Source organism: Filicampus tigris, chromosome 1 (assembly GCF_054856515.1).
Source record: "Filicampus tigris isolate MCC_2025a chromosome 1, RoL_Ftig_1.0, whole genome shotgun sequence".
Classification (NCBI taxonomy): domain Eukaryota; kingdom Metazoa; phylum Chordata; class Actinopteri; order Syngnathiformes; family Syngnathidae; genus Filicampus; species Filicampus tigris.
This window is the reverse complement of record NC_141217.1, coordinates 30,304,160-30,318,225: the sequence shown is the minus strand read 5'-3', so window position 1 is coordinate 30,318,225 and position 14,066 is coordinate 30,304,160. Positions and strand designations below refer to the sequence as shown.

General features: G+C 41.8%; 1 protein-coding gene across 2 annotated transcripts in view; it reads left to right on the top strand.

The window, feature by feature from the left end:
• The first annotated feature begins 3,046 nt into the window (after positions 1–3,046).
• dock3 (dedicator of cytokinesis 3) overlaps positions 3,047–14,066 on the top strand; it is a 65,495-nt gene continuing 54,475 nt past the window's right edge. The window contains exons 1-2 of one of the 2 annotated variants that reach the window (XM_086031075.1): positions 3,047–3,727; positions 13,234–13,317. In XM_086031075.1, coding sequence (XP_085887201.1) covers positions 3,691–3,727; positions 13,234–13,317 — 121 coding nt within the window. In that variant the 5' untranslated portion in view covers positions 3,047–3,690. The remainder of the gene's footprint in view (positions 3,728–13,233; positions 13,318–14,066) is intronic. The other variant, XM_086031067.1, reaches the window with a different exon arrangement.

The window sequence follows — 14,066 nt, the reverse complement described above, 5'->3', positions numbered from 1 at the left end:
CAACTTCAGAAGGCGCAATGTAGTTTTCGTCTTAACCAGGAAACAGTGGACCAGCTCTACACTCTTGGCAAGGGCCTGGAGGGTGCATGGGAATTCTCCCAATCATCAGTCAACATGTGTTTTGGGGACTTGGAAAAGGCATTTGAGTGTGTCCCCACACATTTCATCATTGCTGATGCGCCAGTGTGCGAAAACATCTGCATAGCCAAAATTACTTTCATTTTCTTTCCTTATGGAAGAGGGAAGTGTGTACTTGACAAATTCCAAAATTTTATGGCATTTCGGCTGTCAATCTTGTACAACTTCTGTAAATGTTCCCATTACGCTACCTTTTCCTGTCCATCCGACTCAAACTTGTCCTTGCATATTGTTCCTCAAATTTTCAATAGGATGGGGTGAATCAGGAATGATGTACGATTTTTTCATTATGCACAATGCATGGCTTCTCATTACTTACATCTTTACTTTGTATTCATTTCGACTGCGAAGGCTATTGGTCCATGACTATCACATCAACAGTCAATCCCACTGGCTTTACTGCCTGTAATGCAGTGATTCTCAATTAGTATGCCGCGAGAGATCGTGTTCTGTGGGATATTATCCAATGTCAATTGTTATGACAAGAAAAAATCTACTTTCTAATTTATAATTTGACAGAAGGTACATAACCCAATAGCCAGTTTTTGCGAATGGTTTTGTTAAGCGATGTGCCATGCGACGTTTTCCGATGTGAAATATGTGCCTTGGCTCAATAAAGGTTGAAAAACACTGATGTAATGCATCATTTATAATACAGTCCAGAAGTGTTGATTCAACAGAATGCTTTGTGACGTAGTACCCAATGATCTGCTTCCACTTCAGTGTCATGCCTCTCACCATCAGAGTGATACACTGGTCAGCAACCTGCGATGATTATCCATATTTCCCATGATCAACATGACCAATTACCAAATCAACTTCTTCCTTGTATTCAAGAGCCGGTTTTATGCTCATGCCATTCAATGAAAAAGTCACATGTTTCTCTTGGTCCTTCAGCATGTCCATTGTCCAACAATTTTGGGCATAATCCAACACCATTTAGAACATCCGAGTACTTCCTGCGTAAAGTAAATGGAGATGGTAGCAGGAATCCTGAATTCGGGAAGATGGAATCTGTTGAGGAGCTTTGGGAAAATAGAGCAAGACAGATTTCTAGCACTTCCTGATGCTTTTTCCATAAGTATGTTGTTTTTTCATCGTAATGTTAAGTAATCCTGCAGGTACAAGAGGAAGTTTTGGACAATAGTTCTTCAGTCATAGAATCCGTTTGCAATTTCGAATCAGAAATGGCATCCCGGAGAAGTCTTTTGGTCTCCTTGAGTCTGTTTGAGTATGCTGATGCTCTCCACTTTATAGCTCAAGATCTTCACTGATTTTCTGATTTCATCAGCTTGTGCTAGTGCATCATCCAATTTAGTTTGTACAAACTCACATGCTGAACACGAATGACATTCCGTTGGAGTTAGCTAGCTAGCTTCTGCAAGTACTGTATCATTATCAGTGGGTAATTGTGAAGTCTTCAGCTTCTTTTCTGGTATCACTGAGACGCGAGTAGTTGGCAGTTTACTCGCTTACTTCCCAATGGTGGCAGTGGATTAGGACAATTGACAATGGTAGGGATGGCACTTGGAAGCAGTCTGGATGCATGTATGTCTTTTGGACACGTGGTCTTGTGGACTCAAAGTGCTCGGAACAGAGCTTCTTTTTTCTGATACGTTGGATTGTGAGGTCAGCCCGGCGTGTGTTTATTATCCATTTCAGGCATCTGTGTAAATTAAGACAAAGGGTTCATGAAGTTGAGTTGATGGTAATCAGCATATTCCACAACATGAAGCCTAAATGGATTCACATACCTGTCAACTTGTACGTTTTCCCCGTATTTTATACGTTTTTTGATCATTTCAAATTGTGTACGCCGTATAACAATTTTTGTACGGGGAAAAAAAAATTAAAACTCGTTTTTTGCTCGACCGATCTCGTCTTGCCCATTTCGACTTTAATCCGAATCCGTTAGCGATTCCGACTGCAAACTTCGGCCGACATTCACGAGCAAAGTTCCTCCAAGCCACCCCGACGCAACCTCCCTGCTCCCCCCCGTTGAGCGATAAACACTGTGAAAGATTATATCTGGATACTGTGTAAGATTAAATCCAAAAATGTACGGGCAAATAACAATTGTTGTAAGATTCAGCACAGCCCAGGGTTGAAAGGTATGGATTCATGTCTTTGAATCTCAAAAGAAACAAATGGAAATAACTACTCATCCGTCGGCAAGTCCGACTATACTTTCACTCGCACTCAGGGCTGAAACGCTACTCTTCCGCATCAAAACAGAGGAGGTGGCGTGGGCATCTGATCAGTATACCTCCTGGACGCTTTCCAGGTGTAGTGTTCTGGGTAAGTCTCATTGGGAATAAGGCCTGGGGACGAGCCAGGACACCCTGGAGAGACTATGTCTTCTGGCTGACTGTCACGAGATCCCCCCCCAGAAGAGATGGACCAAGTGGCTGAGAAGACTTGGATAAGCTGCTGCCCTCGCGATGAAACCTCAGATAAGCAGAAGAAGATGAATGGATGTATTATTATTTATCAATATGATTATGGCATAGGTGCAAGCCACCTCTAGTTTTATCTATCTTTCTATCTATCTGTCTGTCTGTCTGACTGACTGGCTGACTGACCGTCTGTCTGTCTGTGCTATATGTCCATGCATATGCTATTCCAATCCAGTATAGAAGCGGACGCGGCTGGCACCATTGTCCAAATCACGTTACAGCACGACAAAGGATTGTACTGATGGCATGCAATGTAATTGAAATGACTCAACTGGGAGGTACTGAATCCCCCCCCCACCCCCCACCCCAATACACACACGCACACACGCATGAGCCTGGCATGTAGCACCCAGGGGGGCCGTGGAGGGGGCGGTGCATCGTGGCCTGCGCCCACTGGCAGGAGGGAGCTAGGGGTAGGCAAGCGGGAGGAGGAACTGCAGAGAGAGAGGGAGAGAGAGATAGCTAGAGAGAGAGAGAGAGAGAAAACATTCGCATCCGCTTGACACATCGGTGTTGACAAAACGAGTCACGTGACCCGCACGAAGATGGCGCATCTTACACTACATTGCAGCCTCCTCTCGAGTCCTCTTGCGCCAACTCGTACCTAGCTATGTTGCGACCTCGACGCTAATTAGCGTCTTATTGTCATCCCCTCGCGGCTCATCTGTGGACTCTAGAAGACTCCTTTTCTCCCTTTCTAAAAAGGCCACCGGATGAGAAGATTTTGAAAGCTACCTGCGTCCGACTCAAACTGCGGATGGAATAACACCTTTGTGGAAGCCGCGAGACACTTGCGTGTGTGCGCGTTCACAACCTGGTCACGGAGACTGCATCAGACTGGAGGCACACGCCGGGAAATAATAATAATAGTAATAATAATAATAATAATAATAAGAATAATAATAATAATAATTGAAGAACTAAAGCGGTGATCTTTGATGCTCTTTCCTCCTCGCCACCATTACTGCGCACACCGACGACAGAATTCTAGTGGAGACATGTAGTCGGAACAACATCGTCCTCGGCCTCTTCATCTCATTTTCTCAAGCCAACCTCATCTGCTGACATCGACACAATGTGGAGCAAATAACCAAATATGTGGATCCCTACCGAAGAGGAGAAAATCGGAGTTGGTGAGTCAACGGCACCTTTTATTGTACCTATTATTGCGACGTTTTTTGTTCCCTACTGGCGTAAGGTAAATCCATCGACACAAGCCAACCACTTCATTTTAATGCCCTTTTGAGTTAGCACATTGCACCCAATGAAAAACAACATCCACTTATAATGGCTGCATAGCGTGGAGGGTGGGGGGCGGGGGGTGCGTTTTGCGTGGGATGATGCAGCCTCCAGTCCGAGCCACCACCTCGGAGATGAGATTTCAGTGTGCTCTGGTGTTGATGGAATGAATCACACTTACACTCCCCGCTTGGTTTGTGTAAAAAGCGTCCATTTTGCATTTTTACAGCATTCTATTTACCAGCTAATCTGAAGTGGTGGGGGTGGGGGGGTCGATGGGTGTTGCAACAACCACCAGGGGGCACTCTGACCCTAACGGGTGTAAGCGGGGTCTACCTGTGGACTTCTCTCTGCATGGGGGGCCTTGACCCCGAATTACCCACACACACGCTTGAAAGAAAAGGACTACTACATATATAGTTAGATAGATACTGCCACCTTACTACACCCATGCACCCTCTCATACACACTTTGTTCGTACATGTAGTACTGTAAAAATCTACAGTCCAAACATAAACTCAACAGATGCTGTCATCACTCCAGACTGCATCTTATCCAGGGCTGAACAATCTTTCAAATTCAAATCGATGTCACAATGTAGTAGAATGCAATTTTCACACAGCAAAGGCTGTAATTTGGAGGGAAAAAAACACAACAAAAACCTCTGCTTCATTTTGGTCGGTCAGTAGGGTTTATTTTTTATGTATAGTGTTGCTTCGTTCGGTTATTTGAAGCAAAAATTGCCTACCTTAACCAGAATCCCGCATCACAATTCTGGTGGGCTAATGCGCCTTTTGGCGCAGTAAGTCCACGACTCTTCTTGTTCTTGTTCTTGTTCTTGTTCTTCTTCTTCTTCTTCTTCTCCTTCTTCTTCTTCCAAGAAGAACTTCCACCGAAAGTGGCTACAAGAATTTGCAGCGCCGGCATTTATTCTTCATTTAACATTTTAAAAGTTCATTTTTTAAGGGTAACAACAAGTATTTATTTAGAAGGGTGTAAACTGTCTGTGGGGGTTCTTGATGGCTTAATAGAGGCGTAAATCGGTCAACCTGTACTTTGCTTTAATTCACCTATCGCGGGGATCATGAGATGTATCAAATGATACATGGGCTATAAATTGAGGGAACACTATACAGGAAATCCTGCATTAAGTAAAATCCGTGAGATAGAAATACACCTAAAGCTTGTTATTTTTTAAGGTCTTTAAACACGATAAACGATACAAACACACTGAAACATTATTAAGAGACAGCGTGCTTAATGAACACAAACATATTGTACAAAACAATGTAACAATGTGTACTCATGAGGATTCGCAACAACGACGATGATGCTGAAGCTGCCGTAAAGTACATTCCCATTTTAACACTGAAACAAAGGTGCCTTTATGGTAAAAACAAACTTGTCATGAGTTGAAAGTGACCGTCAAATGTTCCGACTGCATGAGCATATTGTTGTACAAATGTGCATTAACATCTCAGCCCTTTTACATTGGTGACTTTTTTTAGCTCTTGTTTTGTAATGAACATGATTATGGGCAGTTGCTGTGTTCTTTTGTATACTTGTGTGGCTCCGCTAATGCTGTGTTGGAATGGCAGTGCAGACCAATGTCAGGATGCCACTCCGCTAACATTACATTTTGTACAAGAAGAGAAATCCCGGAAGTGAATCAGCAAGGCAAGCAGGGTGCTATGGCTCTACTGACAGAACTCAAAGGCCAGGCAGCTGCTGACAAAATGATACCGATGCTCTGATTGGCTGAATCAGTACATATGGGTATTTTTTTGTGATGCATGGCTTTTAAACTCAAGACAATGCAGCCGTGGTGAATATAATTCAGTGCTTAAAAAGTGCAGTTCACAAGTTTCATAAAACATGAAATGTGAAAGTGATAAAACCACAGATTAGTTTAGATTATTGTTGTAATATGATTTATGATTTACCGTTTCGTTAAGTCACACTTGTTTAGCAGAATTCTGTCAAGTTGTCGCAGTGAACGCTGATCAAGTCAAACTGGTTGGTATTCGTAATTGAAGTAGATAAATAAACTGTCTTTCATATACAATCATGGTTCATTTGCCTTTATTTTAGCATAAAAGACCAAAACATTTATGTTTAATATATCTGATATTTTTTGTTGTGATACTGATTATTTTATTACTTGTGTTTGTTAAAAAAAATACATGGGAAGAGGACCTTGAAAAAATAATCGCACGTTAAATCGCAATCGCAATATTGAGGAAAACAATAAGAATTCAATTTTTTTTCAAAGTCATTTAGCCCTAAACTCAACACAACAGCCTTGAAATGCGCCTTAATCTGCCTTTTTTTCAATGAAACAAGGCCGTGAATCTGATAGCTTCATGCAGTTCGCGGCTTTGTGCACGTGGTTCACACGCATGCTCTGCCAAGGCACATTAACTAATCAAGCCGATTACTGGTGCTAGGTCACCACTGTTTGTAACGGACACTATGAGTATCAGATGTAATCATGACAGAATGGTGAGCCCTTGCCTTTTGGTGGTAGGCCTAGCTTTCTGTGTGGATCAGACATGTAGGACGCTGTGGTTAAAAAAAAGGAAACGATTGAATGAATTAAAAAAAAAAATGAAGTAAACCATCATTGCTCATATTTTAGCCTCGACTGATGTAAATAATTTGTCTAGTACAATCTGAAATTTTGTACTTTATGAAAACTAATTTCTTAAAGCTGCACTCGGCAGGATTTTGAGTTTCTAACACTTGGATCTGCGAATGCTTGTTTGGCTCAAGACTTTGACGATCTGCATACTTATTCAATACATTGCATTGTAAACATACTGTAAGAGCAGACAAGGGTAGTGGGAGCAAGAAGAAAATGAGCTCATTTCTGTACTGGACTTTGGATGAGCACAGTGATGTCATCTCGCATAAAATGTTCTCGAACAACAGCAGCCAATTTATAAGCTTGAATAGTGTTTACTGTTGCACGGTATAGCTTTTTGATGATATCTCACCTTTCTTTCCATTCCGCCCTCGAGGGCTGTTGTACAATTAGGTAGGAATTGTGCCTCATTGGTCCTCAAGCAAGGTCGTTCAGCCACTTGTGTTTTTATTTTTACGAGCAAGAGCAGGGAAGCATTTTTCATGGCTACCTCCTCTGATATATGCAATAGAAAATGAATGGTAATCCTGCAGTCCTGTGGATGAAGTTACATGGGATTTAGTCTATCGAAACAACAAATTAGTTAGGCACTACTGCAATACAGGAAACCGAAATGTGCTGTCAGAGAAGGCCAACCTGCACCCATTAAGGCCATGTGAGTTCAAATGTGCACTAAATGTGACATGAAGAGATTTCAAACTCCCCATCATGTTGTTGTTTGCTAATGTGGTGCAGTTGCGCACTTGCGATGCTGAACAGACCATAAAACTATGACACACCTGGTGCAATATTCGCCCCAATTACCTGCAATCATCTCATAAAAGGCCCGCTGCAACACTGGGGTGTTCTCGTCACTAATGGATTTCTATACCCAAAAGAACACAAAACACACACGGAGACACGTGCGCACACACACACCCGCGCACCCCCCCCCACACACACACCACTGTGATTCTATTAAATTAAGCCTCTTTCTTGCATCCAAGCAAGTTTCAAAATAAAACGTTACGCACTTTTTACAGGCTTTAACTAATGCTTGTTGCTGTTGCTCACCATGTGGTGGCTGAAATCTAAACATTTAGTTTTATCAATCACATTTTGGGACATTGTAACCTATTTTGGGGTCTTTGCATACTAAGTCAGAGCTTAAACTCACCTCACCACAAAATTCTGTTGTCTGAATAATGTTGGCTTTGTTTTTTTGTTGTTGTTTTTTAACGTGCCTGACAGGAATTGCCTGTCTGATTGAGTGTCTGATTAGCTGAATGTCACCTCCTGCTGAGAGGGCTCTATTTTATCATGCGCAGTTTTTCTTGCTCCTTAATGGGAAAATTGCAATAGATTCAGACTTTAAACCAAATATCAAATATCAGTGTCAAAGACCGGAGGTCAAATTACAGCCATTCATCTGTTAGTAATTGGGACCTGTAGCACATAGCACAAATACTCAAGCCAATTTCGTTTGTATACCACAACAGGCACATTGAGCAGGTTAAGAATATTCCTCCATTTATTTGTCTAAAAGTCCCTGTAAAGTGAAAATGAATGTCTTCTAATTTTGACACACCACACAGAGGAACCATGCCAAATTTGAATGATTAAACTCCTCCACTTGGGACAGGATCTCATCCCCAACCTGGAGAGGCCACTTCACCCTTTTCCGACTAAGGACCATGGCCTCAGATTTGGAGGTGATGATTTTCATCCCAACCGCTTGACACACAAACCGCTCCAGTGAAAGTTGGAGATTGCAGCTTGAAAAAGCCAACAGTAGCACATCGTCTGCAAAAAGCCGAGAGGCGATACTGAGGCCACCAAGCCAGACCCCCTCAACACCTCGGCTGCACCTAGAAATTCTGTCCCTAAAAGTTATGAACAAAATTGGAGACAGAGACTGGAAACGAGTACGACTCACTGGCAAAGCGGACCAAACTCTGACACCGGTTTTACAGGTACTGAATAGCCCGTTTCAGGGGGTTTGGTACCCCGTACTCCTGAAGCACCCCCCACAGAGCATGTAGAGGGACACGGTCGAATTCCCTCTCCAAGTCCACAAAACACATGTCGACTGGTTAGGCCAACTTCCGTGCACCCTTTCGCGGGTGAAGAGCTGGTCTACTCTTCCACAGCCAGGACAAAACCTACACTACTCCTCCAAATACTGAGATTTGACCTCCTGACGGATGTTTTCGAGGCATGTAACCAGGACAGCCGACTGCCAAATACGGGCGCATTCGGAATCACGCTCGGTGTGCGCCCGGATTCACTCTGACCATTCGGAAACTCAGAGCTTTGCTCAAATTTGTTATTTGGTTATTCAGAGTGCACCAAAAACGGAGTGCCAGTACACAAACCAGCAGCTCTGGCTGGGGACACGGTGCGCCAGTGGTGACTGCCTTCGGAAATTAACGGGCGAGGAGTGCACACTGCCTCTCCGAACACACCCACTCTCAGAGTAGCGTACGAGTGTCAGAGTGAATTTCCGAACGTGCCCTTGATGTGGCGGCCATAGTGGATGTGGAAAATTCTGCTCGATCTTAAAAGCCAATCGGGACGAACAGGAAATTATGTCGGCTGTAACGGTATTGCCGTTTGAACGTTATTGGCTCGGGGCAGTGGAATCCAGCGCCCAATGGTGCACAATACTTGTGTATATTGAGTCTATCGGTGTTTTTCTGTGCGCCCAAACTGGAACTACGTCATCGTTTGAGATGTCAGAGAGAACCGCATTAATTTTACTCATCAATAACTGCATAAAATATATCCTGCTCATCTAAAAACAAATATACAATGCTTATATTTTGAGGTATGACTGGGCAATAATTCAATGTATATCATGATCCACACCTGGTCAATATCAGTAGAAATGATATTTGGACCAAGTGGTTCGTAGAGCTTCCCCGCTTTCTTTGTTGCTCCAGGCGTTGAGAGATTTAAACAGTTGCTGTCACAGTTTCTTCATAATATAGTGAACAACCAGACTTGGGGAACAAAAGTAGCATCACAACGCGGTGTGAAGGCTAAACAAACAAACAAAAACCTACTCTTGCTTTGTATTTCGAGAACTTTCTTTTGGCGCAGTCACAATACCCCCTGCGCAGTCAGAGCAAAGCTGAATTAAAAATGCCGCCTTTCAAAGACCAAAATTTCGACTCAACCTTGTGTGGTGCTGCGCTGCATCGCACTGAGAGATGTTTCTTATTTAACCTTGATCCAGGTAAAGCAATCAAGAACGCATTCTCATTTGCAATGCTGACCTGGCTGTTGACAGCAGAGTCAAACAAAACAAAAACAGGTACATATAACTGTACAATGTGATATTCATAGCATATGATGAATAAAAGTTCATAAACAGGCCCAAAACAGGTGCAGCTATTATGCACAGTATCCCTTCACTAACTTTTTAAACAATGATATTTGGATTAATGATGCGAGTTTTAGGATTTGTTGTAAAGTATTCCAGTGGTTTGGGGTAGAAAACTGAAAAGATTGATTAAAAGTAGTGCGGCCCTTGGGAACAAAGAGGAACAGAGAGTGCAGGTGGTTGTATGCATGGTGAGCAAAGAGGGAAGATAGGGTGGGGTCTTGCCAATGAGTGTTTTATAGATAAGGTTATTTTTTTCTGTGCATGAAGAGAGGGCCAATGATATCAGTACATGTCTAAGTGAAAAATGTTGCTTGGCTCTCGAACGTTGAGTCACTTGCATATCAAGGCAACACTGCACGTTGGTCACCTTGTTAGGCGGGCACAATATTAGAAACTGCTCTCTGCATCACAGCCAAAATATTACCACCATATTTAATGATTAATACCTTTCTGACAGTGTTAATCAAAAGTGAACATCACAGTCTTTGTAAAAGCAGGATTTTGATACAACTCTTATATTGAATCTCATTACAGTCTGCTGGGGTACTGAATGATGTGGTCAGCGTCAATTTTGCTTTACTATTTCCATTAGATGGATTTACATGTTGCACGTGTATTGGCATCACAATGCGGCAATTTGTTCGCTTCAGGAGTGTATGCAGTAAAACCACCTTGCAGCACGGGTTCCGGGTCCACAGTCCCGCTATTTTAATTATTTTTTAAATCTACATTTTTATTTTTTTTTTACAGTTTATAAGTGTTTTGTTATTTGGGGTGTAATTCCACTGAAGGCACATGATTATGTTTGACACTGTAAATTTGAAAGAAGAGTTAATTCACAGAGTATTCAAATTTTCAAGATGAGCCTGTTTTTTGCTGAAGATGATACAATGTCAAATCCTCCTCAATCCTGCCTTTTACACCTACAGAAATTGACGTCTTCAAATGTACAGCTTTGGCCATGATTATTGATTGTTTGTTAGTTTGGAAAAAAACAGGATTTGATTACTGTCAACAGAGGGGTCGTATAACACTGTTTGTACAATATTTTTGTATTATCCATTGCTCTTGCTCTCTCTCAATCTATTTTGTGTATTTAAATGTGTTTGTATTATTTTAGAAGTATTTTAAGTGCTTAGAAAATAATTGCCATAAATGCTATAAAAACATGCCATGGGAGATTTCAAGTGGGTATTTCTTGATCACGGATATCACTTATTGAGGGGGTCTGGAAAGTAACCTCTGCAATTTTGGGGGGATTGTATTTCATAATTTACATGCAAATGTATTGCAATTTCGGAATTTTGAGGCAATCGGTTTCCTGACTTTTTTTTTTTTTTTTTTTTTAAGTAAAGTGAAATTATTACATTTTACAGTGTAGATTTCTTATTTTTGAACCAAAATCTGGTGTAGTCATTGAATGCTGGTAAAATGGTGCGGGATAGTTCTTGAACCCAATATTTCAAGGCTGCTCACACAAATGTGACCATGCAACTCGAGTGGCACACACATTCTGCACCGATATTGCGTCCAAGAGCAAAAGTGATGTGGTTTTGCTAACATCCCAGCATCCTCTATTCAGCATGTTTTGAATGGTAACTTAGCTGGTTATGTTTTGGGGATATGCTAATGTGCTGCAGCTTAAAACAGTGAAAGCGTGTTTGCACAGCTTGTGAGTTTTCTGACGGAGGACTCTGAAAACATGAATCTCTCATCTTTTTCGAACATGACAATCTCATCTCCATTGGGTTTCTTCTTCCTTTGAAATCAAACAGACCAGACCTCATCCATCTACCTTGTAATGCACGACATTCAGTACTAGGGTGTTGACTTTGGCTCAATGGTGGTTATACAGTACCCTCACCCTCGAAGCAGTTACAGTGAAAAGAGCGCTGCAGTTTGTCGCTGGTCTGTTGCCATAGTAACCCTCGCAGAGGAACTGAGCGCTCGTTACTCTGAAACAAGCAGCAGATCCGAGCCAGAGCCCCTCCTTATCTTCCTCCCCCTCACTGGGTCCCGTGGCTAGTTCATTAGCATAATGATTCACAGCAAGCGGACCTTCAAGGGCCACCGTTTGTGGGTTTTAACGTTGTCAACGGAGCGCTGTCATTATTAAACAAGTTTGTCTTCACTGAAGCCTGGTTACTGTATATAGCGTGCTTCATTTTGCCACTTTACTGCGGCACTCGTTCCCTAAACAAAAAACATGTCCTTAATTCGAGTTTGAGTCATTTGTGGGTATAGTCAACGAATGCATGATGTTGCATTGCACATTACAATCAGGTGACACAAAAGACGTATGCAAATGCCTACTTACTATACCATATTCCCATAAAGAAGTCAACCCAAACATTTTTTTTCAAGAATATGTACTATGCAGTCTATTATGGCGTCCTCTGTGGATCTGTTTAAGTGGTATGCAAACTGGTTACGTTTCAAGTCTGGTGGGAGTCCTAGATTTAAGCTGGAGAACTAGTCTCTCGAAGCACTTCATGAGGGGGCCACAGATCCATACCCACTTAGGCTGGTGGTGGGAGACTTTGAAAATACTACGAATGCACTGAAAATTCGAGTACCGCAAATCTTTGGCCGAAAAGACCCAAAAGTGCATTTTGGGTTTTCAGCTGAAAGTCTTGTCATTGATACATGATGGATGTTGACGCAAGCAAAAACATTTAAAGGACGTCACTTTGGACAAGATACCCAGTGCGACCTTGCACGTCAATGCGTGGCCAACCAATTTGCATTTTATCTTAAGCTTGCGGAAAGATCAGACCGTGTCACGTCAACGTGACTGCCGACGGTGCACCTTGGTCGGCCACGGTGGCGTGCGCCGACAGTAGGGATTCTCGATTATGAAAAAAATATTAATCATGATTATTTGGGTAGTAGTTGAAGTCACAATTATTCAAACGGCCATATAATTTTTGGTACAAAACAAGAAAATGTTTAAACGTAAAAAATATAAAGACAAATATATGGAAGTAAGTTCCTTTGGACCAAACAAAATGTATAAAATGAGTTATTATAAAATTTTTAAAAAAGGTGCAAGTGTATACATTTAAGTATGTTTTCCCAGTTTAAACAAACTTAGAGCGTTGTATATAAATGAATATTAATAATCTTTTTTTTTCACAATTATGTCAATGTAATAATCGTAATTGTAATTGAATTTCGATTAATTGCACAGCCCTAGCCAACAGCCAGCTCAACTCGGCAGAGAACAGGTGCGACTCAATGCTCCTCTTATGGTCCATCTTGCCTTTGCCTCTCAGATCGGATCAAGTAGCCTTGCACAGAGCTCTGTCACCTGACCTGAAGGCAGCGTCGCAGGCTCATCACTCTTGTCTCATCACTCTTGTTGTTTTGTTCTCTTTGTTTTTGTCCAGTTATCTGCAACTTCCGGTCACCGATATGTCAGGCCCTGGTCCTGGAGATCGGGGAGACGGTCCAGATTCTGGAGAAGAGTGAAGGTAAGGTGTTTCCCTCACGCATGTGGCAAACAATGGCTAACCTAGTGATTTTCATTGTAAATAGTTATGAACTTCTACAGAGCACATTTTCATCATCGCGGGTATCCTAAAATGCTAAGTGAACAATTAAAATGAACACATATTCTGGAATTAAGGACATCTGCCGAAAAGGTCACCCTTTGTTTCATCTCATCATAAAACATTTTCCCACATGCTTTTGGGAGACTTTGTGTATGTCACCCTATGTAGCTTGGACACAGGGAGGGTATGGTAGATTGCTGTTACATATAGGACACAAGCAGTAGTTGCACAAGCAGAAGTCTTATTTGAAAAGCTAAACTTAATCAGAGTCACAAATAATGATGGCAGGTTTGTGTTGGCAACTATGCTGTATAACATGAGCTTCAATGTGATTGGTCAGTTTTGTACACAGTTATCACAAAAGCTGCCACAGTGTAGAACATGTGTCAACTGCACGAGCGCCAGTGCAGTGTTTGTTTTTAGGGGTGCGGTTATCAAATATCTTTGGAATCTATTATTCTTTTGATTATTCCATCGATTAGTCTAATAATCAGATAAATATTTATTTTTGCATTAAAGTTTATTGCATTACTCTTTATGAACTGATTATTGTTGTTTTTTGGAACTGTTTTGATGAATAAACAAACCAAATAAACATAATCTTCCATTTTCCGAACCGCTTGTCCTCACTAGGGTGTAAAAAATGTTTAACAATGAAGCTGAAACCA